The 27,754-nt window shown below is 38.4% G+C and overlaps 2 protein-coding genes across 3 annotated transcripts in view; one reads left to right on the forward strand and one right to left on the reverse strand.

Annotated features, from left to right (window-relative positions):
• The window catches only part of ABCB11 (ATP binding cassette subfamily B member 11), a 38,221-nt gene extending 20,844 nt beyond the window's left edge, over nt 1-17,377 (forward strand). The window contains exons 15-28 of the mRNA XM_033064869.1: nt 643-813; nt 1,182-1,383; nt 2,099-2,177; nt 3,098-3,233; nt 4,743-4,901; nt 7,201-7,305; nt 7,407-7,568; nt 9,336-9,539; nt 11,375-11,616; nt 11,726-11,882; nt 12,608-12,805; nt 13,707-13,913; nt 14,612-14,758; nt 15,303-17,377. Of these exons, the coding sequence (XP_032920760.1) occupies nt 643-813; nt 1,182-1,383; nt 2,099-2,177; nt 3,098-3,233; nt 4,743-4,901; nt 7,201-7,305; nt 7,407-7,568; nt 9,336-9,539; nt 11,375-11,616; nt 11,726-11,882; nt 12,608-12,805; nt 13,707-13,913; nt 14,612-14,758; nt 15,303-15,503 (2,370 nt within the window). The 3' untranslated portion in view covers nt 15,504-17,377. The remainder of the gene's footprint in view (nt 1-642; nt 814-1,181; nt 1,384-2,098; nt 2,178-3,097; nt 3,234-4,742; nt 4,902-7,200; nt 7,306-7,406; nt 7,569-9,335; nt 9,540-11,374; nt 11,617-11,725; nt 11,883-12,607; nt 12,806-13,706; nt 13,914-14,611; nt 14,759-15,302) is intronic.
• On the reverse strand, nt 1,281-27,443 carry G6PC2 (glucose-6-phosphatase catalytic subunit 2). Of its 2 annotated transcripts, XM_033064866.1 has the most exons (8): nt 27,226-27,443; nt 26,790-26,899; nt 23,670-23,781; nt 22,749-22,864; nt 21,246-21,539; nt 20,904-21,114; nt 4,821-4,940; nt 1,281-1,362 (listed from the first exon to the last, which is right to left on the reverse strand). In XM_033064866.1, the coding sequence occupies exons 1-6, from the start codon at nt 27,441-27,443 to the stop codon at nt 21,044-21,046; spliced, it is 921 nt and encodes a 306-aa protein (XP_032920757.1). In that variant the 3' UTR covers nt 1,281-1,362; nt 4,821-4,940; nt 20,904-21,043. The 2 variants fall into 2 exon arrangements, with proteins under 2 accessions (XP_032920757.1, XP_032920755.1); XM_033064864.1 differs by having other exon boundaries at nt 20,904-21,539.
• Nucleotides 27,444-27,754: the final 311 nt, after the last annotated feature.

Here is a 27,754-nt window from a genome sequence, read left to right on the forward strand (position 1 = left end):
TGTTATTGACATGATTCAAGTATCATTAACTAATATTAGTACATTGTCTTTATCCTCCATCTATGCATTTCAAGGCTTCCAGCAAACAATTAACAGAAAGACTGTTTAATGGCCCCTATTTATTTCATGGAAGTAGAAGGAAAAAAGAGATTCAGCTCTAAGTGAATATAATTATCCTGTATCTCAATATGCCAGGTTTTATGTGTTTAATTCTCTACCTGAACCCAATGCCAGCAGAGTGTGGTATCCATGAATCACAGACACAGTGTTCATGAATGACAGGTCATCAGCAGACAAGGCCAGCTCTGGGAAAAGTTTGCTTGAGTCATCTGATTGAGAGTGGGTGGGTGATCCATTTCAGCTTTTGCTGATGTAGCTGTTTCGAGCTGAACCAGAACATTTCACCTTTTTTAGTGCATACTTTTGGTGTGGGATTGAAAACCTGGTTCAGGCAAAATGATCTGGTACATTATGAAGAAAGTTATTTCATCTTGTTGCTCTTTGAATCTGCTGCACTAACAATGTTTTTATTTAAAGTCTACTCCAAAGACAAATCTGAGACATTTTACCAATACCTTCTCCAGAAGCTTAACAGGCTTTTTTCCCTTATCTGTTTAATTTTCACTTTTTTCCTTCATACAGCAATTTGACACTCATGTTGGAGAGGGTGGAAGCCAGATGAGTGGAGGTCAAAAACAGAGGATAGCTATTGCTCGAGCTCTAGTGCGAAACCCCAAAATCTTGCTCCTGGATATGGCTACGTCAGCACTGGATAATGAAAGTGAAGCGATTGTTCAGGAAGCACTTCATAAGGTTTGCTACAGCAAAAATCAGATTCCAAAGGGCAGAAATTATTTCTAATGCACTCTGCAGAGAGTGCTACTGAATTGCAACAAATCAGTGAGAAGCATTTCTTAATAACTGTTTCACAAGTACAAGTAGAATCTTAGTATTATGGACTGAGAATAATTTTTTCTTACATTGGGACATGAACAGAAACCTATAGTTCCCTTTGCTCAGAAACAGATGCTTCCCTGTAGACTGTGGATGGAGCTCAAGTCAAAGTGAGCTGAGCCCACTAGAAAGACTCCAGTTAATTTGATGAGCCTCTAGATTGCACAGCTCATTGCCAGCATTTCAGTGTGCTGTGCTGGGAGTGGGGCTGATGTTGTCTCCTTCAGGCTCGCCTCGGCCGCACCGCGATCTCCATTGCTCACCGCCTGTCAGCCATCAAAGCCGCCGACGTCATCGTGGGGTTTGAGCACGGCAGGGCTGTGGAGAGAGGAACTCACGAGGAACTCTTGCAGAGGAAAGGGGTTTATTTCATGTTGGTGACCTTACAAAGCAAAGGAGACACAGCACCTAACAGAGAAGAAACAGAAAGTAAGTATTTTGTTTTCTTTTATAAAATCATGAATGCATATTTTTATAATTATTATTTTATATATATATATTTTATTTTTTTTTAAATAGGGGCTAGTAGCTGCTTTTTTTCTTCTGCTTTTATGGCTGAATTTTCACAGAATTAATATACTGATCACCCTGCCAAAGAGGTTTTGCTGCATGGGCACTGAAAGACCTTCCTAATAAAAGTCTGAAACACTAGTTCTGACCTGCAATACCTGTCATTTTATAGCTGCACTGAGTGCCAAAAGCCCATTTCTGCTGCATTTGAAATTCAGGCACATTACAGACTATGCTGAAATCATCCTATTTGTTTTGCTAGAGACAGATTTGAATCAAAGCTTCTGGAAATTAAGGTCTAATAGAATCATCTGTTGTATTTTTGTGAAGCATATGTTGGATGTAACTGTCTTGAAATAAGAGAGCAATTGTGGAGTTAAAATAGGTAAAAAGGCTTTAGCAATCACATCCAAAGTGAGATGGTCCTTGGGCTAATATTCAGTTAACTTCATCATGTCAAATACAAATATAAAACTTGTGAAACTGATTGAGTAGCAAGGTTAGATTACACCTCTTGCCTTCTACAAAGTATTGCATTTATGGAGAACATGCACCTTTTTGCAGACCCACAGTGTATTTCAGTTGTATTCAATTTTAGCACTAACTTCAGAGCTCTATATACTGTATTTTGCAGCAGCAGAGGATAATGTGGTTGAGCCAAATCTTGAGAATGTCCAGTCATTCAGCAGGGGAGGCTATCAGGCCAGTTTGCGGTGAGTCTTACAAATGGTTGTAAATCTCAGAGTTTCCAGACTACTCAATGTTTCTACTTCATCCCACTATTCCAAAATACCGATAGTGCTAACAAATCACTTTTCTGTGTGCTGTGTAAAAGAGGGTTGAAGGGCTGCAAGCATTTTACTGAGACAGAGTTCTCTTGGAAAGAAATAGATTGAGTAATAATGAAGCCCATGGATAAATAGCAAGGCTCTTAATTTTGGTCCTTTCTACCCATAGTACCTTCTCCAATTTTGATCTATTCTGTTAATGTTCTGGTTTTACTAACATACTACCTTAGTTGTAATATCTAATGCACTTTCAGTCCAGTCATTTGAAAAATTACTTGCTGTGCAATTACTTGAGAAATCAATGCAATCTACAAGGACATTTTTATTATGGCTTGTACTTGATGAAAGTTAAAGCATTTTACAGACAGACTGCTTGTAGTTAGACATTTACTATTTCTTCCAGGCAAGCCCATGTCAGGCATATGCAAATTAATACATCTCCTACATTATGGAGTTATGTTTTATCAGAGAGAGAGGTGGTTTGTTTCAGCATCCTATTTTGCTAGTTGTGGGAACAGTGATTTGACTTGGCATCTTAATAACTTATGCAAAGGTAGTAGGACACAGCGCAGTTTTACTTAGCAAATACACAGTACATGGTCCATCTAAGACAATGTCTGAGTGGTGTAAGTGGAATATGATTTTGAAAAGTATTTGTCCCAGTTGGTGAGGTATTTTCTTCCCAAGAAGTTGAGAACATATTAAAGAATGAAAAAGTCTGTCGGATTCCTATTAATTGCTTCAAAGCATTCTGATTTAGTTGATATGAAAACTGTGCCTGCTTTACAAGCAATTACTGTTTTTACTAAGCTGTAAAGAACAGACCATTTCTGTTCTCTTTGCAGAGCTTCACTTCGGCAGCGCTCAAGATCCCAACTCTCTAATGTGGTCCCTGACCATCCACTGTCTATTGGAGGAGATCCTGCAGAGTCTACCTATCTTATGCCTTCTTATGGAGAAGATGATGGAGAAGCAAAAAAGGTCAGGTCCAATAGTTTGTTACGAAATTTTTAGCTGAATAGGTTGTATTACTCATTAGTGATCACATGTAGCTATGAGCTTGTAGCTTAGGTGCATCTTGGCTTGATCCTTTTCTCTCCTTAAACAAAACTACAGCCTCAATTCTTATCTCTGTATAAACCCTAGGCTGCATTTTGATGGCTGTTTTGATCATTGGTCCATATAAAACTTTTAGAAGAGAAATTTTGCTATTTGCTCTCTACCTGTTGTTAAATTGATATATGTTGTAGATTTAGTTGAAAAACATACATTTATAGAAGCTGAATTAAGTGACAAAAGCAAACTGCTCAGTCTGTGAAATGTAATTAATGGGCACTCAGTGATACAAATGGCACTGCTTCTTGTTCAGTAAAGAATAAATTCACTTTCATCTAAAAATCATCTGGAGACTTGAGCAGAGAGACACCCTCACTGCAACCTAACCCGGAATCCTTTCACTGTCAGTGTCCTCATCCAATCAACTGGCATAGAAAATAAAGGCCTTAAAATTACACAGAATATGCAGGAATATGCACAGTGGGTTTCCAAAGTGCCTGTGAAGCTCCCTGCATCAATTTGCATGGCTGCAGTTGTTCAGTGCAGAGAGCACCAAACAGAAGTTACCCTTCTTGCTATTTCCAAGCCTTTTCTGTGGATTGATGGAGGGCTTGAGTGCTGCCACTCTGGCACCAGCTCAGAAAAAAGAGAAAATACAAGATGTTTCCACCCACTCCTCCCTGCATATTTCCAAAAGATAGGTCTTCACAGTGTCTCTTTTGTCTGGCTGTTTCTAGTCATATGAATTAGGGAGGTGAGCAGGGCTGAACACACTAAGTGTTACAAAAATTCTGCACAAATCAAACTGCAGGGTAAGTTATAATTTGGTGATGAATATTGTGCCCTTACTGGGCATAATTATGGGAATTCAGCATATAGTCTGAGGATGTTTCACGGAAGGTAGGCATAATTACCATGTAAAAAGCCTAAATCCAACTATCACTCTGTAATCTCTCATTTTCATTATATCACATACCTGTTACTTTGATGCAGTCTGATCAGTGTGGTTACTCACAATCATTAAAAATAATATTTAAGAGATTGAATGGGTGACAGAAAAACCTGCTTGTGAGGAGGGGGTTTAAGTTTTGGCACTGGGTATTTCATCACACCTTGTCTGGAGACAGCTGAAAGGGAATAGCCTGAGTTTCAGTGGCAGAAAATCTTAAACTAGTCGTAAATTATCTCTGCAGCTGGAACAATTAGAGTTGCAAAAGGTATGAATCTTTTTCCCCAGGGATGGTAAAGGTAGTTCTTTATTTAACCCTTTTGTTAAGTAAACTTGACTTACTAGGGCCACAAAAGAGCTCCAGATGTCTCTGTGCCCCCTGTCCAAAGCTAGAGCAGCTAGTTTAACAAACCAGGCTATTTTATCTCACTGTCAGAGAGAGCATCACAGATGCATTTACTTCAGAAAGCCAACCTGTTTTTTAGGAGTCTCCTGAGGAAGAAGATGCCAAGCCTGTACCATTCACCAGAATTTTGAAATACAATGCCTCAGAATGGCCATACCTGGTGCTTGGATCTCTGGCAGCAGCTGTGAATGGAGCCGTCAATCCACTCTATGCTTTGTTATTCAGTCAGATTCTTGGGGTATGTTATGGTAATGTTATTTTAAAGTGTATTTTAGCTCTGAAACAGAGGAGAGTGAATATATGATGCACAATTTGACATGTTTTAGCAAATCTTCAGATCTCATCAAGCAAATGTGGTTAACCTTGCCTATAAACAATTATTCAGTAGAGATATTTATATCACTGTCATCAAACTATCACTAGTTTGAAGGGGTAAGCTTACCAGCATTTGTCATGTGTTCTTCATTATCTCTTTTGTTCATTTTCCAGGAACTGCTGGGAATGGGTTTCTATATTGCATACAGTTTATTTTAGATGAGACAAAATATACCTCACATGCACATACAGTGGAGAGAGACACATGCAAAGGTCATTCTCTGCAGAATTTTATTGCACAGACTTGGCAAGCCTTTGAGAAAGCTTTGGATCAGATCTAAAAAATACTTCATTTTTTTGTTTGCTTATTTCAGGCACCTTTTTGCTGCCTGCTCCCTGCAGAATGCCCAGGAGAGGTAGATAATTGTACCTAGGTTCACAGCCATCAGCAAAGAGTAGGCTTGCATCACCTGGTTTGGCAGCAGAAAGTAGGAATATGCTTTAAACCTTAACATTCACTAAAAGATACAGTATTATCAAAATCCACTGCCTCTCTTGAAACTTGTCACGTTCAGCCATGAGTGCTGTGGTGATACAAAAAGGATTCTTTGCCGTTTGTGTAAAAGCTGTCTGGGGAAATGCTTGCCAAGTTGGTGGGAAACTGGAGGGCTGCCTGAAGATACTCAGCGCTGCTCTAACTGGTGCCTAGGAAAGTGTCCTAAATTTTCAAGAATTAGGTTAGAGAAAACTGAGGGTGAGTTTGGGACCAAACATGAATTACTGAATGTAGGGTGGATTTCATTTAGGGGATAGGAGCAGCTGCAGATCACTGTATGCTTTTTTCTTACTATGACAGATTAAAACAGACCTGATGTTTTTTTTTTTCTTTAAAACAAAAGATTCATCTAAGACAGTAATATACGTGCTACTGATAGGACAGCATGGTGTTGGAACAGCTCTTAGCTTGAAACACTAAGGGCTGCTATGGCATTGTTGTTTTGGAATCTGCAGGATTTATTTTGTTGCCAAAGGACTGATGTAAAAGTTAAAATACTTGAAGTGAAATTCCTGTTAGAGAACAGCTATTTCTTTTTCTTAAATTCATGCTCTATTTCCTTTCTATTACTTTGAGGTATGGCTTATTTCAAACAAAAAACAACATGGGTTGACCTTTTAAGACCAGTAATTAAGTTTATTTTAATGTAATTTTGTAGCTGCAATGAAAATTCCTTCACTTTCTACTGCTAAATACTCACTTATAAGAATTCAGGCTGAATTTGTTATAGGCAGAAGTTGAATGCTTAAGTTATTTTTAATAATAAAATGTTACAAATAATAGTAAAATAATAAACTCTTGCAGATAAGATTGAGAGATTAGAAAATTTATAGTAATTCTAGGTGTGAAATCCAGTGAGCATTAATTTAAGATTAGTGGAGAAATACAAATGTGAGTCTTGACCTTTATCTGCAAACAGCAGAAATAGTTCCGATAAAGAACTTCAGATAGGTAATCTTGAAAGGAATCACTAAAGGATAAATTTGGACCACCTCTTCAGCAGCAGCCCACAACATTGGCAGGTGTTAAAAAAGACTAGACATCAAAAAATGAAAATACCACAGATTGGTACTGAATGGGGTAGAGGGGCTCCCCTTTGAGCACTAATGCTTTTCCTCAGGTGCCCAGCAGTATGTTAACAGCTTGTATCCAAACTCCTTCAGGAAAACACTGGGTTCCTCTTGGAGGCTACTCATGGTAACTACAGCATCTGTAATGTCATGCAGGGAGTCACACTGGGGTATAATTATTTACAGACTTTCTTTTGTACAGCCCAATAAAGTTGCAATTGGCCCAGAGCAGAGAGAAGGTAAGATGCTGCCCCACTCTTGCTTTGTTGTTATGCCGTTTATTACACGGCTATTCTCTGGTTATCATTGTTTACACTGCGGGGTGAGAGGTTAGTTATAACCAGGGATAGGGCACAAATAGGAGTAGTGTGTGCAGACACTGACTATACTGAATTTGGTTAACAGGAGTAAAACCCATTATGTTTATATCCAGGCTTACCTTAGTAAAAATAAGGAAACAAAACTTTGCAGGGGATGAGGGACAACTCTGTGTTATGGCTTTGGTTGCAGGATGGGTTTCTGCACTTGGCAATTGGGAGTCAAGAACGAACACCACACACAGAAAAACTGACATTTCTATTTATTTCTTTTCAAAGACCTTCTCCATTCTTGATGAAGAAAACCAAAAAAACCAGATCAATGGTGTCTGTGTGCTATTTGTCTTAGTCGGAGTTGTTTCATTTTTCACACAGTTTCTACAGGTAAGAGCAGTCCAATTTAGCAATGCATGTTTTTGGTTTTGCACCCTTTCATGGTGGGTGTCTCTCGCTGTAGAGTCTTTATTTATTCTCATGTACCCCAGGGATACACCTTTGCCAAGTCTGGTGAGCTGCTTACAAGACGTTTAAGGAAAATTGGTTTCCAGGCTATGCTTGGGCAAGACATTGGTTGGTTTGATGACCGGAAGAACAGCCCCGGTGCTTTGACTACCAGACTTGCAACAGATGCCTCACAGGTCCAAGGGGTAAGACCTGGCACTTTATGAATCATTTTACTATAGGCACTGATTGAAGGCCTATTGTGGCATGTTGTCACAGAAATTAGCTACCATGCAACCAGCCAGATCAGCGTAAATCAGTTTTTGGTAAGCCAATTAAGCTATTTCTATTTGTCACAGACTGTCACTGTGGAATCAATAGTAGTATATGGTATATCCTAAAAGTAAAAACAAGAACTCAAAAATCAGTAAAATACCAACCAACAATGGAATAGGAAGGAACACCCAGCGCAGAAGTTTGATTTTCCGTTTCTTTCTGGAGATGAATTTGCTTTTTGCCACAATGTTAAAGTGTTTATTTCAAAAACATGTCAAAATAATATGTTAGTGACAGTTATTAATAACCATGTTTTCCAGTTTTCAGCACGGTATTGTGCATGTTGTGGCAATTTTGATCTAAACTGACAACCCACTTGAAAAACCAATCTGCAGTACTGGCTGGTGCTCCAGCTGGGGATCCTGCAGCCACTTTCAGTGTTTGGGAAAGTGAGATGCTAACGGCATGCATTGCGTTCCTTAGTGGCTGAGGTTAAATCATGCTGAGCTATGTATGTTCCCTATCTGAACTGATCCTTTGGTAGAAGTGAGTCAGATGCCATTTTGCTGGGCTGCAATGCAAGCAATTTTCTAGAAACAAGGAAGGAGATGTACAGATTTCTTTTGTTGCAAAAATTGTTATGTTTCAGCTTGACTGGAGATTGTAAGGTAGTTTTAAAAAACTATCAACAGGGGTGTTAGAGAAGGTTTCCAAAACCCCTGTCAGCAGCAATTTCCACAGAATCAGAGAAACCTGCTGCAAACCTCACAGGCACTTAGAGGGTATCTTTTAATTGAAATAAACTTGTAAACCTCTGACTGAACCATGTAACAGCCTCCTAAGGGACATCTTTGTTCAAAGCACAGCAGTGAGGCACAGCCATCCAACCCGTAGCTTGCAGGAAGTGAGGGAGACCGGAGCTACCTGTGCAGCAGAGCCCTGCACCTTTCACTGCCTGACACAGATCTTGCTGCAGGTCAGAGGAAGAGGAGATGATGAGCATTTTGTGCTGCCAAGTTCATAACCTGCAAATGAGTTTGACTGAAAGTCATCAAGGATACCAAATGCACGTTTTTATTCTGATACACAGAAATATAGTTCTTATTTAGGGTGCTGTTTACTGCTGTGAAAGGAAATTACTTTTGAGCAAGTAGTCTACTAGAAAGAATAGTGTTGTTCAAGTACATAAGGAGCAAATGCATTCAATAAAGATGATGTCAAAGGTATATTTAATTTTTTTCCTTAATAAAGGGATAGGCAGGAATACAACTTTGTTTCATCCCTTTTCAGTACTGATTTTAGCACATCTAAGGCTTTGTTGTTAATAGCTAAGTTATAAAATGGTCCTGTTGATTATTTATATCTGCATGGATAAATGTAGAGACTAAACAATGTATTCAGATGAGTGACTCTCCAGGGAACCAAGGCAACAGATTTCAATAGTTAGATTATCTTTCTCACAATCAGTGGAAACATTCTTCTGAATTCTCAATGGAAAATTTGGTGGATCAAAGGAATATTGGACATTTGGAGTCCTCTTCTTGATCCAATTAATTTGAAATAGTATATTCAGTGCAGCCAGTAGCTGTTAGTGCCTTATGTTATTTTAATTTACAGTTTTCTAAAGTTTTATAGGAAGATTTGTTTAATTTGTTTTTGAAGTACAAATCAATCATGTCTGTTTCTTTCTTTCAAAGGCAACTGGATCGCAGATAGGAATGATTGTCAATTCCTTTACTAACATTGGGGTGGCCATGATTATTGCCTTCTACTTCAGCTGGAAACTGAGTTTGGTAATAATGTGTTTCCTGCCATTTTTGGCTTTATCTGGAGCTGTGCAGGCTAAAATGCTGACGGGATTTGCCTCGCAGGACAAGAAAGCATTGGAAGCTACTGGACGGGTAATGCTGTTTAAAGCCTGATTTATATTTGCAGTCACGGGTAGATGAAAAATCACCCTTTAGGGATCATCAGTAATTCAAATGTCATGAAACTGACAATGCTTTGTGAATAAGTTGCAATATTTCAGCTTGTTAAACCATTGAAAGACCACTGGGAACTCTCTAACTGCAAAAACGCTGTGTGAAATGTGACTAACCTTGCAGAAGTTATTGGACTGAAGTGGTAGACACAGATGTCTCAGCAGCCCGGTTCCCCTTTGTTGGGTTCTATTTAAGCACCCATTTGCTGATGCCCTGTGAATAAGCTGTCCTCAGAAAGCACAGCTCGATACTTGTTCACCTAGAAATGCTTGTACCTGAGAATCTGGCACTGAACCACAAATCAGTTATGTGGATTTTAGAGAGGACAGTTGTTCCTTTGGTGGGTTGTACCAGCTTAAGAATTAACTCTTAGCTCTTCCCATCTTAAGAATTAGGACCTGACCAATTACCCACACCCAGAATGGTTAATTATTTACAAAAGTCTTAAAATCAAAATACTTCTTGACAAGGAGAGAAACTTCTTTAATGGGTCAAGGCAACAGCTTTTACTCAACAGAACAACCCAGAGGCTGTGATGAAGACAACACTCAAAGCTTCAGCAGTTTTGGTGATGATTGATTGTGTCTGGTGTTATTTTCTAATTTATTTGCCAGCACTGCATCCAAAGGCTAAAAACACCGAGTTCTTCCAAAGTGATTGCTCATCAGCCATGCTAAACATGGAAAAAGTCTGCACAGTCCAATTCACAGTACTTATTATCTGCTGCTTCACATTGAATGATAATGCAAGACATTGACTCTCAATTTTGGTCAGGAAAAAAAACCCCTGAAATTAGATTTCCGATTGTCTACATTTAAATGTTTTCCTACATGCTGAAAACATAAGCTATAATGCCACAGTTCCTTCCCAAAGGAATGTGTTACATTATTAATCTACTATCAAAGTCCAAGCTGACCTAGAGCATTTTAAAACAATTTCTTAATACAATTACTTGAGACTAAAAGGGTGAAAATAGGACCAAACCAGCTGTCAATTTACTTCTGCAGATGAAATTGTGGTACTTTTTGGGACATAAACCCAAATTCTGACTAGCAATAAATTACAATATGAAGCCTAAAATTCATAAAAGTTCCACACAAGTTTCTGTGGGAATTATCTCAAAATTTCCTGTCTTGCATTTTTCTATGTGCATAGGCAAGCATTTGCTTACTCTTTGCCTACGTACAAGGTAAAAATCTTTGAAATTGTGTCACTGAAGATTTATATGTTCCATCTTATCAGAAAGGGAAGGAGGGTGAAGCAGATGAGTAAACCCAGTAAATTCAAGTGGGTTCAATTTATGAAGTGGAAGTTGGGGAGGCTATCCCTTTTAACTCTTTCTCTGACTATTGCTAAAAGTAACACAAAACAATTGAAATAAATATATTTAATTAACAAATCCATGCAACCAAAGAAGTTCTTAAAACAGTCTTTCCTTCTGTGGGTTTCATATTTATTCACATTACGTGAAATAAGTCACAAGTGAGAGCATGTGCCTGATTCTCTGAGTGCTTACAGTAACAGCTCCAGTGGAGCAGGCAGAGCATTGCTCTCAAGGAAATCAATAGGTGATTGATTGTAGGAAAGGTTCTCTTTAGGCTGTCTGATGTTTTGGCCATTCTGTATCATGTCCGAATGAATTTGTATATTGCATCAGTGTCCTAAGTTCATGAAAGAACCATGCACTTGTGAGACCACACTACTTTTCCAAGTAAAAATTAAGAGCTTTTACCCATTTTTTCCTCCTCTCCCAGATTGCCAGTGAAGCTCTCTCTAACATCAGAACAGTAGCTGGGATAGGAAAAGAGAAAATGTTTATCAACAATTTTGAGAAGCACCTGAATATGCCCTACAGAGCTGCAATCAAAAAAGCACATGTGTATGGACTCTGCTTTGGCTTTGCCCAGAGCATTGTGTTCATTGCCAACTCTGTCTCTTACCGATATGGGGGATTTCTTGTTGACCATGAAGGACTCCATTACAGCTTTGTGTTCAGGTGAGAGCCTGCCCAGGGCCACAAACAGATCTCTAAAAGTTCTGGACTCAGTGTGGTGTTCAGTTTCCTGATGTCTGCCCAAAAATGGCCATGTCCCCCTTCCCCACAGGGTGATCTCTGCTATTGTCACCAGTGGAACTGCTTTGGGGAAAGCTTCTTCCTATACTCCAAACTATGCCAAAGCCAAGACATCTGCTGCACGCTTTTTTCAACTGATTGACCGGATTCCTAAGATCAGTGTTTACAGTGAAAAAGGGGAAAAATGGGTAAGAGTGGCAATTTGTGATGTCAGTCATCTCACTACAGGCATGGATGTTACACTAATGATTTAGGAGTCAATGAGGATCAATGCTTTACAAGAAGGTTATGCTGATTGTAAAATTTTTATTTGTCTTTGCTCTTTTGCAAGCAAGCTCTGAAAGAGTAGTATTAAGTCAGCCATTGTTGGTGTAAAACTCCTATAAATTGGAATGGAACTGATTTGGATGACTCACAGAACAGCAAGCTCTTATTCCTGCTGTACAGTTCACAACAAACCTGACTACTGCTGTTTTATAATGGAGGTTTTTCCATTCACATTGAACTGGTGGGGTTTGTTCACAGGGAGGCAAAGAATTTTTGAGTGAGACAAAATGAAAAGCTCTGTTTCTGGTGAATTGACAATTCAGATCCAGAAAATTTAAATTATTTATTTTAAACACAGTGTCTATATTAAAATGAAAAATGTGACCATTTGCAAGGCAATGCCATTTCCAATTTATGCCTCTGGCCAGTGCCATGCAGAGAAATAGTGTTATGACTAATACCATCACCTGTAGGACAGTTTCTCCAGTATGCTTTATTCCCTTTTCCTGAGATAATTTCACTAAGTGCAAATGTCATATTTTAAGCAAAAGATGCAAGAATGGATCTGAGGAAGAGTTGTCTTATACTTTACAATTCAGGATTGAGCTGGAGTTCATTGTCACTTTCTCCTTTTTCTTTTCACCAGGATGATTTCAAGGGAAGCATTGAATTTCTTAACTGTAAATTCACATACCCTTCTCGGCCTGATATTCAGGTCCTGAAAGGACTTTCTATATCTGTTAAGCCTGGACAGACTTTGGCATTTGTTGGAAGTAGTGGCTGTGGTAAGAGCACCAGTGTCCAACTTCTGGAGCGTTTCTATGACCCTGAGAAAGGAAGTGTGGTAAGCAAAAAAAATGTGGTTTCTGTGCTCTGGTTTTTAGCAATGCTCCAAGGGCCTTCTGCATGTGTCCTGCTGTGCAGCCTAGAAGTGGTGACTCCTACATGTGCAGTTTGAGGCTTCATCTCCTTCTCAAAATGACAGATGTGGACTATTTGGACAGTTCCCAAGTATTATCCCAGACATTCTCAGACAAGATAAGAGAACTACATGCCTCAGGCACACTCTCATACATTATGTAGGCCATAAGCATTTGTCTTGGTTGCTTCTGTAAGAGATATACAGATGTGTGCTATACATTGTAAGAGCACAAGCAAAATCAAGTCTGAATGGAGCAACAAAGAGCCTGGAACTCGTCTAGATTTAACTTCCAGTTATTCAATTACTGATAGCTTAAAAAGCTTTTATATGTTTCCCTAATGTAAATACTTACCCATCCAGATTGATTTCTCTTTTTCTGGAAAAAATCTGTGTGATGATCACTATGTCAGGAAACCAATAAAGAATGTGCCTAACCCTAAGCAATTAAATAGTTCACTAGGACTTCTGTTGAGCAAATGATCTACTGTATTTTGTGGTATGGATCAAAGCCATACCACAAAATACAGATCATGCAGGAAGGAGTCAGAGAGATGAGCAATTCAACCAATCATTTTAAATCAGCTGTGTTTGTGTTTTAATGATATGGTTAAATCATTTAGTTTTATTATAGTTACTGTATATGTATATATGTGCTTACTTGTATATATATACTTACTTGTATGTATATATACATATACACAAATTTATGTATCTATACTTATTTTTATATATATATATATTATATACTTATTTATTAACTCTTTAGGTGTTGCAAGCTGTTGTTTTGTAATGATGTTTCAAGTCTTCTCCCATTTCTTTGTAGTTAATAGATGGGCATGACTCTAAGAACGTAAATGTGCAGTTTCTTAGATCAAAAATTGGAATAGTGTCACAGGAGCCTGTGCTATTTGACTGCAGCATCGCTGATAATATCAAATATGGCAGTAACACAAAAGAGGTGACGATGGAAAAAGTCATAGAAGCAGCCCAGAAGGCTCAACTGCATGACTTTGTCATGTCTCTGCCCAGTGTAAGTACCTGTGAGGCCTTGGCTGCTCAATGTTCACTGCAGCAGGAATTGCTCTGAAACCAGTTACAGCTGCTACACAATTGCACCTCTTACATCCTTTTACAGTTGTGAAAGTAGGAACAAAGATGGTGCTGTGACCATTTGCTGTGCTCCCTAAAGTCTAGGTGTGAGTTACTACTGAATTATTACACAGTATGCAAATATGTAAATCCTGTTCCCAGCCGTGGAGATGTGCCTTGTGAGCAGGACATGATACCAAGACAAAAATATTTGGAGTTGGCTGCTTATGTACACTTAAGAAATATTTAAATGCACTGAGATAAAGAACGTGTAAGGTATGGATACAATTTAGGCACCCAAACAAAGCACTTTTATAGAAAGCCCTTAAATCACATTTAACCTTTTCTCCCAAATCCAGGGCAGGGAGAATTCTTTTCTCCCTCAGACAAATCAGCCAACATCTTGCTATCACATTTTCATTCCAGGCTCATCATTGTGCTGCCTGGGCCTCAGGGCAATGTGCAGACAAAGCACAGCTTGGAAACCTCACCCCAGATACATTTACTGCTGTAGTTGTTTCTGCATTCCCAGGTTCTACAAGTGGTCAGCAGTAGTCACCTTTCTTGCTCTCTCCTGCTCTTCCTTTAGGCCGTGTACTGGTGCACCTGAATAAAATACTCCTTTTGTATATTTTTCAGAAATATGAAACTAATGTTGGGGCTCAGGGGTCACAGCTGTCTCGTGGGCAAAAGCAACGCATTGCCATAGCTAGGGCCATCATCCGAGACCCTAAAATTTTATTACTGGATGAAGCTACATCTGCCTTAGACACGGAAAGCGAAAAGGTAAATGCAGAGTGATAATCACTAAGAGAAATTTAACACAATGGCCTACAACGCACAGTACCTATTCTGTCCTATAGATATGCCAACATACTCCACTACATCATTCCATGTTATTCCACATTGTGAATTCAGCACTTTCACCTTTAATGATCTTTCCAAGAAGTGCAGGAGGTGCAGCTGTAAGAAAAAACTGCCAGCCCCAAGTGCTCTTAAACTACCTATGAGAGGCAACACTTTTTTAGAAATGTCTGAGTTTCCCAGATTTCAAAGCATTTAGTTGACATTTAGTATGTCAGCAGAATAAAGGCTTAATTAAAGTATTAATTTCTACCTCTATGTTTAGCTCTCCCTTGTTTGTACCGCTGGTAAACAGAGTTCATGACCCAGCTAGGCACCTCAATATCAGAACCTCTGATTTAGTCTTACTGTCTCTTTTACAAGTGTTGCACAAAATGGTTAATTATCTGAAGCAATTAGGTTCCTACAGTTCTGAGCCCTCTTAATGTGCACATTTTTATTCTGACACTTTATCTGTTTCCTTTAGACTGTGCAGGCAGCACTGGATAAAGCCAGAGAAGGGCGCACCTGCATCGTCATCGCGCACCGCTTGTCCACCATCCAGAACGCTGACATCATCGCTGTCATGTCACAAGGACTCATCATTGAAAGGGGCACTCACGATGAACTGATGGCCATGGAAGGAGCCTACTGGAAGCTTGTTACTACTGGAGCCCCAATCAGCTGAATTATTGTGATTCTAAATTTGAAAGATTTCTGTAAGCAAACACTTTGTGGTATATATGTGTATGCTGGTGCTCCATTGTGCTACAGAGTGCTGTACAATACAGTGAGATATGTGGAACCCTGAATGTATGTAGCTGTCTGCATCAAGCACACTTGTCCAACACATGCAAGGTATTAAGCACAGGTTGATGCATTCAGGAAGTAGCTTAGCCCACTGATAAGGGAAAAAAGCCCTGAAACTGGGAAAGATCTTTTCTGGTGATCTGGGGAATTGCCACTATCTGCAGTAAGACTGCACAGTCCTGTTATGCCTCAATTAGCAATCAAGGAAGACTGTGGTGTTCTGGAAACTGCCCTTTCTCTAGGTGAGCTGAATGAGTGAAAACAAGCCCTTGAATGATGCTGTACATCTGAAGGGATCAAATCTATCCTAATGCTTGGTCTGCAGCCAATTACAGCAGAGGCCCTTGCTGTGCACGCAGAAGCCCCACACATCAGTGGTGCTATTGGGGAGGCAGTTCTTCCCTTGCATGCACCTGCAGCACTGGCACAGCTGTGCCCCTTCAACAAACCAGTCAGTACTTACAAAGAATGCAGCTCCACAAAAGGAAGGAAAGCAACCAAGGTAAGGAACAGAAGCTGGTGAGGATCACTTCCTAGCCCACCACTCTCCAGCTAACACTCATCACTCTAATTAGCTGTCAAAAAGATTTTTGAATAGGAATAAATGCCTTGGTTAAATTAATGTAAAATTCTATTACGCATCAGTTATTTAAACTATTTCTATTGAAATGATGATTGATATGTTCTTTTTTTCAGAAGACAATCATGAGTGAAGGAATTAAAAATAGGCATAATTAACTCTTTGTATTAAATACAGTTGATAAACAGAGCAACATTATAATCAGAAATGACAAAGGTCAGGAAGGAGCTGCTTTTGGGAGAAGCTTCTATCTGTAACAGTTTATTGTAAGATTTACTGCAAGTTTCACTGAAATATGTTATTGGTTATTGTCTGCAGCATAACAGAACTGTTTCCTTTAGGGACTGGGAGAAAAGCAGATAGAAAAATGGTATAGATTACAGTTTCAATATTTAAATACTGATTTTAAAAACCAGAGTATTTACTGGAAAAGTCATTCTCCATGTCCTAAAATGTGCACCTGGGCTGGGTGTGGGAGTGTTTCCACTCACTTACAAGAGAGCACACCACTTATAAAATACTGCAACAGCAGCAGTACTTAAATAGAGCTGGAAGGGTAAAAAGTTTATTAGGATGCATACCATAATTCCAGGCAGCAAAGCCCAATTTCAACTTTTATACAACTCCATTAACAGAATCACTGCCACATACCCTACTGAACTCCCACAGCCAGGACTGAAATGGCGATTTCTCTAAGGCAGTCTGTATTTTAAATCTTAACTGAAAAGAAAAAGAAGAAAGAAGAAAAAAGCTGCATTGTTTGCATTGATCTTTTAGCCTTTTTACATTTAGAGCAATAAGTAGTTTGATGGCTCAGGACTGAAACTATTGACTGACTATCAATAATCTGCAGTCATACATACATGATATTTAATTAATATTATTATTTAAGTCCACAGAAAAAGAATGACTCTTCATTACAAATTATAATGACTGTATACTTATTTCATAATCCTTTTTTCTAAAGGACAATATCTTTGGGCCCCAAATTAAACCAATAAACTGTATTTTTTTACTGGCTCTTGTGTTCTAGCATTTCTTCTCTTAGGCTTCAGCTAAGCATGAGTGTCTTGCATCAGCCAGCATCATGTCTGTGACAATGGCTTGCTGTTCAGGATGGAGCTGCTGAGAAGGCCAACTCAAGGACACCGACCACTGCCTGCACAGGAGCCTGCTGTCTCCTACAGGAGCACGACCCAAGCTGGGTAGTAGTGCTACTGCTCTTCAGTGTAACACCACCCTCTTTTCAGGCGGCTGGGAAACACCTAGAGTTAAATTTTGGGAACAGTACTACTCCCAACAGAATGCACTCACTGTGTACATAAACAGTTGCATGTTCTTGGATGCCACCTCCTGCCACTTTGTACCTACGTGCTGTTGACAAGATTAAAAAACCTCTGGTACCTGGGCAAAGGGATTGGATTGCAGGTGCAGGTACATGGTGTGTCTGGGCATGAGCAGCAAGCTTTGATGGAAAGCTCAGTGCAGAGCTGGACTGGTCTTGCTGTTGCAGCTGCCTCACCAGTAAAATGTCCCAGCCCTGGGGTTTGCTGACAATATTTCCAAACCATTCCAAAGTAATTTACTTACATCTTTCAAGTCAGACCTCAGTTATTAGTCTTGACAGTAGGTGATGTCATTTGGTGCCTCCTACTGCATGCTTCTCTGCAAGGTCCATGGCAGCTGCATTTTCCAACACCCTATTCCTCTGGGCAGCTATAACCACGATACTGTTTTGGGACAGCACCTGATCTGCAAATACAGCTCCTCCTCCAACTAGACTCCTCTGGCTAGGACCAGTGTGTCTGGGCCCAGGCCCAGAGTGCTTCCACCAGGAAGGTTAAACAGGGAATGGGGAGGATAAAAAGAAAAGCTGCATAGTAGCAAGAATAGTGAACTGAATGTAATGACAACTTGTCAGCTTGTTTTTATGAAGAGCAAGGGACAGCTTCATTTCATATAACTCCTGGTTCATGAGAATTTTTCTACAGAGAACTGGAAGTACTTTTGGAATAGCATTATCCCAATGCTATTATGGGCATCTCTAAGCAAGAATTGTTTGTGCGTCTCAAAGTCAATAATAAAAGGTTAAATTTCTCCTAGGATCCCACTAGTGGAAGCAAGGGGATCAGTCATACACTTTCCACTCTCTAATATATAGGAAAATCTTAATTCAAAGGGTTTGTGGCCCAAACTAAGCCAAGTCCTTAGCTTATCCTGCAAGTGTATATATGCTGCATCTGTTCCATATATTAACAATTTAAATGGCTGCAAAGGCCTGGTGAAATTACAGCTTAAATATTTAACAATTTGAGCTCTTAGTAAGGTCACATAATCTATTTAAATAAGTGCTAAACTGTAATTTTCAACTGCAATAAATTTACTGAAGCCTGATTAAGGGACACGCAGGTTTACTTCACTGCAACAACTACATGCCTGGTTCCTGATTTTCAATCCTAATTCTATCAAAGTATCAAGATTATATCTTGATACTTTTCTATCTCACCACTCTGGAAAAGGCTAACTCTGAAGATCTGGGAACCCCCTGTGGAGATTCTTCAAGCAGTTACACAAATCTCTATACCACAACACACTCAGCTGCTCAGAAAGTGTTTTATAGCCATTGCATTATGAGTCAGTTAACTTCTGAAGTTACTAGTAAAATTGCACTAAATTTATTCAGGTTTCCCACCACTCTTTGATTTAGTAATATTTTAATAGCTGAATAAAAATTAAGGGGTGGTTTGGACAGGAAGATATTCTATGTCCTTTTTTCTGAAGAACTGAAATTACAGAATGAATTAACAGGACACTCCAAGAAAGCGAGAGCCCACATCTTCCTATGTGTCTGTACAGAGCTTACAAGAGTACTGCAGAATGCCAGTTGTCATTCTACATTTATGGTTGTGTCTACCCCATGAGAAGCACTAAGATTCTTTGTCAGTGGTGGGAAACAGACTCTCACTTGATTAGAAGCCCAGAAATGTGATCTCTACCCATAACTCCCAGCTTAAAACTGCCACTAAATCGAAATGCTGCTGTGAGAATCTTGGACAGCTGTGCATGAAGAATCCCCTACTGCTGGCTAGGAGGAGCCAGGAACAGAACAATAACTCAATGAACCTGCTACTGCTCTGAAATGCCTCTGTACGTTGTCTCACTGGTAGGGAATAACAAAGCACATAGCAACTTGAACACAGCTGAAATCTTTGTCATAGCTGTCTTTGTTCTTCATTGTGTCTAGTCCCATTAACTTAGTAATTTTGCTTAAGGAGTCACAATTATAGAAAAGAGTACTTTCAGGTCAGTTGCTGTGGGAAAAAAAGTTCATTAGAGAAGATATCAGGAGATGCACAAAGTAGAATACTCCTCAGACTGTTAAAAGCAGATGACTAATTTTCTTAAGTTCTGGTTTTCTTACTAGGCTCTTAATTAAGGATGCCCGTTTCAGATCTGCTTCTGTAATTTGTATCTTGTTCATTCCCAAAGGCCAACACCCAACTATTCACCTTGTTTACCCAGTTAAATAAGATTCTTTCAATTATCTCCTACCTAATTGGAAGTCTAGAAGCAATATCATGCTTACATCTTTTAAGCTTTACTGCTTTCAGATCATACATATGCAGCCCCCATTACCCATATTACAGCCTTGCTGTAATACTGAGGCTATATATATACATATATATAGCTTATATATTGAATATTGTGGGATGGTATCACCAAAATATTGCTAAAAGATTGTGCATTGAAAGGGAATATACAATAGATGCCAAATAATAAAACGGAAAGTATCCCCCTTTGCCTATTTAGAACATACATTTTATATAGGAAACATATTCAACATATTAGTGACTTGTGTGCTCAGTAAAACAAAGATGACAAGAATATAAACTTGAAGTGACAGTCTGCAAACAAATTTTCATTATTTACACAATTACTAATAGTGATTCAAGCTTGTGACTGTTGATCTGAGATAATTAGCAGAGAATTACCCTTGCAATACAGGAGCATGAACAATATTCTTGAGGTCATATACTGAGATAATTTAATTATTGACAACTTTTTTCATTTGTTGCTCTATGTAGATGTACAGAACTCAAAGATTTTTTACACCATATTCATGCATTTTCCCTATCAAAGGTATGATCTGTATCATTCATGATTCATGCGACCACTTTCAAAAAATAAAAATGACAAAAACCACACAGTAATGCAAAAATATATTCTACAGAGTCCAATGGAAATAAACTTTTTTTTCCTCATCTGACTTAATCAGAAGCTGGTTTGCTCAGGAAGCTCAATAAATTAAATCTAAAGCCTTGTTTAAAACTATGCTGGCCTTTTTCACAGTGCCTGGATACAGCCCTACAGTTGTAGGTGGTGTGATACTGTCACATCATTATGTAGCAGTTTAACACACAGTATCTATATATAAAAAATGAAATATTGAGTATCAGTATGTACAACTGATGCTTGAAGCTTTATCTAGCTAGAGATGGACAGAACTAAAAGACCACCATATAGCTAAATAAAGATGGTTGATTATACTTTAAAACTTTGTTATGACCCAGAGTATTGGGCCATTTCTAACCATACTGCAGTGCGCTTGCAATATTTCTAGGAATAAAATCAGCAACTAATATTTCGGAGCTGCCAAAGTCATTGAGTGTAGTGATTTTGGATGTACTGGTTACTTACCAGGCGTATATCAAAGATGCAGTGGCATCCCCTTGGTTTAAATGAATTAGCAAAACTGCCTTTGCAGAGGGATCTTGAACAGTTCACATCCATCCCCACATTGCTAACCATTCTGAAACTTTACCTAATTAAGTTTCTTTTCAGTTGTCCTCATTAACGAGTGGACACAGTACGGAACCAAGGCAACCACAGTCAGAGGCATAGCTGCGCTCTTACAAAAAGAGAGAATGTAGAACAAATACTCAGTATGAGTAGGTATCTTAACAAAATTATACAGCTGCAGTGTAGCTAAAGAAGCAGCTACACACAATATGCGAAAACTTATCTTGCAGCTATTTTTACCTTTGCAGCTCGTGATGAACATTTCAGAATTAATTCCAAGACCTAAACCAAACAGTGCACCTAAGTTCCTCACCAGTCCAGCAAATGGAGTTGTGTCAATGTTTATCCAGTCCGGGTTGGCACACCACTTCTTGGCCTTTGGAACTGACCATAGCAAGTCAATATCAAGAAGCTTGAGGGATAGATAAAAGCCAAGGGCAAAGATGAAAAGAAACAAGTTTGTCTTGATGTACATTCTCAAGCTTGCTGTTTGAATAGCAGGGGTATGCTCAAATGCTTCTGCCACAAGAATGCCTGTGGATTAGAAACTCAGTGTTACAGGGAACAACACACTTGTACTTTGAAGAAGCATTTTCTACAGTGTCCCTGTAGAATTTGATTTTTGAAGACAAAATAATATATCTATGTAATGAATACCTACGTGCATGTCTGTATCTCTATATATATTTATACATACACACATAAACACACAATTTACCACTTTTGCAGTACATTACAAAACCTTTCCTCTCACTCAAAACTTCCACTTTGGGAAAAAAACCCAAAAAATACCTAAATACCAAGCACTAAATAGTTTTGAGATGCATACCTTAAGGCCTGACTGCATCTCCCAGATGACAACCTATCAAATATTAGATGTAAACTGGAACATTCTTCCCTTTTCCAAAAGAGTCCCTCACTCAAAGACTGGCTCCAGCAATGCAGAATTCAACACCAGTTCCCACACAGGCTTTAAGTATTGAAGAAAACAACACAGAACACACTTATCTTCTCTTGTACATATTTTTATCCTGGTTGTGAAGAGGGAAAGCTGTTAGCCAGGGCTGCCCAGGTTGCACTGCATCCATGAAAGAGAACATGAGCAGGAAGCCCCTGCTCAATGCCCTGGTCACCTTCCTCAAAATCAGATAGATACCAGAGATACTGCTCATAGTTTGGACTCTGAATAAAAATTTACAATATGCTTATAATGAAAAATGTACCTTAGCATCTTAAATCACCCAGGGGAGTTTGTCCTGCTATTTACCTTTCTTTCTATTTTGCCCCAGTTCTCTGCATTTGTCCACACTGCACACATGCTATTTTCCACCTGGACACCATCTTTGTGACCCAAATAACTTCCTCCTGAGAGGAAAGGCCACAGCCATGTAGGAGCAACTTCCTCTCTGATCTCTTACACACAGGCAGCACAGTTAAAGATCAGGTGCAGCCAGTACAAAGCAGTCAGAGCTAGTCTGAGGCAGTGTGGACACAATACAGACAGCATCAGCTGGTAGGTGGACAAGGGCTCGCTCCCTTCCACTGTCAACTACATAGGCAGCAGGTACATTCTACCTCACAAATTTTACCTTTGGACTATTACTACATTCCAAATTTTCCAGAGAGCTGAGTGCACCACTGGGGCTGCAAGATGAGTCCAACTACTAAAAATCTCTTGCCTTCTCTCATTTAAAAAAAAATTTTGCATATAAGTTAAAAAGAAAAGAAAAATAGCAGCATTACCAGCAAATACTCCAAGAACAACTTGATGAGGGAAATGTGTTGCTATGAATACTCTTGAGATGCACACACTGATCTGGATAATCCAAAAAATACTCCAGAGGAATGACCATGTTAGCCTAGGAGGGGAAAGGAAGATGCTTAAAAATTAAGATATTTCATCTACTTATTTACCAAAGCCCCATCATGTAAGGCTCATGCTTTTACCAGCAGAGGTATACTAGGTAGAGCAGTTTAGAATCAGATGATTAAAAACTAGAAGTCAGTACTAAAACATTATCAAGAGTGGTTACAGGAACAAATCTCAGAAGTTTCAGGTCCAAGACATCTCTTTCGTTTAACTGATGAAAGTCATCAATGGCAGATCAAATTAGGACTAACACCTTAAACATGTCTCTCAACACAAAGTCATAGTTATATGCAAAATCTCAATTATTTCATAACTAAATACACACAGTGTGAAAACAATCTTGTTAGCCTTAGAAAGAGCAGCCAAAGCAATTGCAGGACTTTCCCACAGAGCTGAGCAACACATTACAGTGAATTTCATCAACATTATGTGCACTTGCTTTAAAATGGGTGAAGAATGACCATCAAAGCAGTAAATTTATGTACTGACCAAAAAATTCAATACATAGTGATAATTATAGAATTAAAAATTACCAGCACTAAAGATGTAAGACTGATTCAGAGATATTGTATGCAATATCTGTAAGTTGATACATACCAGCCTATACAAATAGATAAATCCTCTTAATATACTTTTTCTTCAGCTGAAGTAGATCATAATAAAGGTTTGTTGGCTTTTTTACAGAATAGACCAAACTCTGAATATTTGTTTAAATTAAGTCCATTAAAAACATAGCATATGTATATAAAGAAATATCTGACTATAATGAATTGGAATCACGGAAAGACACTGACCTGTGAAGGGTAACAGCTGATTTATCTTTCCATCTAACTGTGTAGCTAAGTGCTGCTGTGACCATTACATACCAGACGCAGGATGATCCCATGGCATGTCCAGATGGGCTTCCTAGTAAAAACATAAAGGAAATATACAACTCAAGAATGAAGACTGTGACATCTGTCATACATAAAATGTCTACTGGCTACAGTTAGTCAGGCACCTAATAATTTAGAAGGGAAATGGCTAACAAAGGCTGGAAGAATGTGAACTGCTTCCTAAAAGTTAATTTTTCAGAAGGTTCATCTACAGGGAATCCATAATACTTGCCTGAAATAAAAAAGGTAACAGCTTAATCATTTTATATTGGTGTGAAGAGGAATCTTGACAGGAAAACACAGTATTTTCCCATTACTTGGATTAAAAAATTTAAAAAAGCATTTAGGACTGTCTTAGAGATGTAGCATGGAATGTAGAAGTTAACGTATGAGAATCACATGAGAAAAGTTTTGAATGAGCCTTCCCATAATTAATGGGAGAAGCAGAAATTAAGCTCTTTGCAACATCCTAAAGTAAAGCACCAGTGTAACTCTAGACAATCCTTCCAAGCTGCCTTTTATCTGCTTCTGCAATTATCACAGTGTTAACAATTGAGAGCTGTGTCTCATTAGCAATGTTACAATCCAGGTATTTAACATTTTGGGTAGTTTAGTAATAATTTTAGAAATGTATCTGAAGCACAGAAAAACTGTGTCTTTATGCTTTACTTAGATTAATTTTATAAATTTTATGCTGTACAATATCAACCAGATTGTCAATGAAATTGGCATGTGAAATCATGCTCTAATTGCTGTACCCACAGGTACAGCACACAGTGGTCTACCTACAGTACTCTATAACAGGGAACACTCATAAAGAGAACAACAGCGATTTCTTTTTAGTCCGGGTTATAATAATATATGTGTAATTTTTTTAATTTAAAAAGTAAAATTTCAATTTTACTGGAAGCAATATGAAGCCACAGAAAAGTTCCTAGAACTGTGAAAACCACCAAACAACAAGGTATGCTAGCATGATGCAAGGGAAGTGATTCCTAAAATTACTCTATCATTTCCTTTCTCGTGTTCACCACATTTACATTCAACAAATCAAATAGGGAAAGAGAAAATTAGATCATTGGAATCTGTAAATCTGGGACCTTTACATCTTGGCTTTCTGTGGAGACAAAAGAGAAGGGACAGGGTTACTTCACCATCAGAAGAAATAATTTTGGCTTGAGAATGTGTTATGAACCAGCATTATCTAGTAGTGTGTAGAGTAAAAGAATATTTCAGTGAAGTAGCAAAGCAGAAATGTGTAGGCAGGACAAGCACAATGATTTCTGACTCCCTGCATTCATTTTTGCTATTCCGCTTGGCACTACATTTGAAGTCACTCTACCAGCTCTTCTGTTAATTTCCTAAGAGATGTGCACTCCTGAATTTCATAATGGAACAAATACCACTGATTAGGAAACAGTAACATTGTATGTCAGCAGTGGAAAAGCTTCACTTTGTTATCATCTAGGAAAAATATTTCATAGCTCATCTGCAAATTACTTACTCAAAACCTTAAGGCTTATGTTCTTAAAGTTTTAAGAATACCAGGAAATAAAATGGCTGCAGGGCTTCAGCTCAGTTAATTCCAGAAGCACAAACAAAATTCAGGTCCTAAGCAGTTTGCCATGTATTATATGAACAGTTCCCTCAGTTTTCCCTTTAGCTGAGGCATGGAGTTTGGGGTTCAGGCTATCCTAGCAGTATTTGGATCTGCTTTTCTCATGTCTGTGGTTGTTTCTCTAATCTTTTAATATAAACTGCTATTTAAAAAGTGTGTGAAGTACCATGTAAGCTCACACAATGACTGTGTGCACGTAACAGTTGCACTGACTGCACCTCCTCTTGCTAATGAGAAACAGGTCAGCAACAGTCTTAAAGGTCCAGCTTAAGTCTGGAGGAGGAAAAAATGTGGTCATTTTAAGTGCAAGGAAGGAATCAATATGACAATTGTACCCACTGGACAGAAATAGGAATGACCTTTCAGAAAGACAGTAACAAGAAGAAACCCCTTCTTATTCAATGAACCAAAATGAAACACACTGTCTCCTGAGCCAGGGCTCGGATCTACACAGCACTGAATGGGCTCAGTTCTGAAGGCTTTTGACAAGATCTGAAGGATTTTAATACTTTGTGCTAGGTCTCAAATGAATTAACCTGAAAAAGACTGTAGATCACATAAAGACCAAGCATTATTAAACCGTGCCTCTTACAAGGGCTTAAGCCTCTTGCTAACAATTATGATGGGATGTAACGCAGGATATTGTTAATAAAATACAGCTATGCAAACTGCTTAAAAGCTTTCAGCAAGATGCAAAGCACATAATTTCCAGCCCCTATTTTCTTGCACAACAAATTAAATTAAATTCATTTAGCTCGAAGCAAGTTCATCTTATTGCACATATTAGGGTTGCACAAGTTCATTTAGCTTCATCACTGTTGCATTTGATTTGCAAGAGAAGATAATGAGACATAAAAAGTGAAAATATATTGAAAAGGTACATTTCAAAAACAATTTTCCCTATATATTTGTACACATACTCCCACACACACATTCAGTGCCAGTGTCTGGTTTCGGATTTTTCCCATTAGTGGTACATTATGTAATTGATTGCTGAGACTATTGTTATTTACACTGAACCACCTACTTAATTTTTGGAGTTTGAATATTTATTGCAACAGTGAACAAGCCCTCAAACTCAACAGCCCCAGGCTCTGTCTTGGAACACATTATACAATGTATTTCACAAGTTTCGTGAAAATTTCCTTCCAATATGCCAGTTCATTTTAGTAGTAGTAATTTTTAAAGCAAGTCCCCCTCCCTTGCATCTTTTAAAGTCAATGAAGGAAATATTCTTGTCATACAGCAAATACCTACCTATTGTATTTCTCCCTTTTCCTCTACTTGTTGTTTTTGTGCTGTTTTATACATGAGCTCTGAGATTTGTGTATCATATAAGACCACCTTCTTAAGTCCCATTCTCTCCCATTGAAGCTGATATCCATATCAAATATAACAAGGCAATCTCCAACATTTCTTACCTGGTCCAGTTTCGCACGTTATAGGAAACTGTTCAAGGCATGGGCTTGACTGATTGGGATAAATCATTGTTTCTTGCACCCACCAGTAAGGGCGATGGCCAAATAAAATCCTGACAAAAAATAAAATAAAATGAAGCAGAAATTAAATGAAAAGATTTCTACATAAGAAGGCCTCAGCAAAGCATGATAAATAATCTTACAAAGAATATGAAGAGCTATATTTCCAAAGCTATTCTAAAACAGTTCTGCAGGTTCTTTTCATCTTATTACAATGCTATTTCAAACATATCTTAAATATTTTCATTGTGAATCCCTATTTTATAATTACCAGGGAAAATCTACTAGTACATTATTCACAGAAAGTTTTCTAAACTTGATGTACATATAGTAACTATTACGAAAAATATCAAATTTTAAAACAAATCCAACTTCTTACCATTTAAATATGAGGTTGAACCAATCACCAATGACTGCCACCCATATCATTTTAGTACCAACCACCTGGTTGAGCTGAAACCAAAGAGGAAAATAAATTGAAAATATGTTCCGGGGATCACCAACATGTGACATAAAATTAAGGAAATCCTGGTAAGCCCTGTAATCCCTCTGTAAATGCTGAATGATAAGCACTCCATTGCTGTGAAGGAGATCCATCCTAATGGCTTAAACTGAAATATATTGAAATATAGTACAGTTTTTAATCTTAAGCTTTCATCTTAAGTTTCTAGTGACAGAGAATGAGAATCATGGAGGGGAGCTACTAAAAAAGTGAGAGAAGGTGACTGACCTTGCCTTTATATCATACTGGTGTGGTGTACCCAGCCACTTCTGAAACACGTGGCTCCAAATCTCCAGGAGAGCATATGAGTCTGTTAGCACTGAAAGCTTTTTTGTTTGCAAATTTTAATTGTAGGAAGCTATGTGAAATACATGTTGACCAGCAACAAATTGTGGAGAAAGTTTTG

Source organism: Catharus ustulatus, chromosome 7 (genome assembly GCF_009819885.2).
Source record: "Catharus ustulatus isolate bCatUst1 chromosome 7, bCatUst1.pri.v2, whole genome shotgun sequence".
Classification (NCBI taxonomy): Eukaryota; Metazoa; Chordata; class Aves; order Passeriformes; family Turdidae; genus Catharus; species Catharus ustulatus.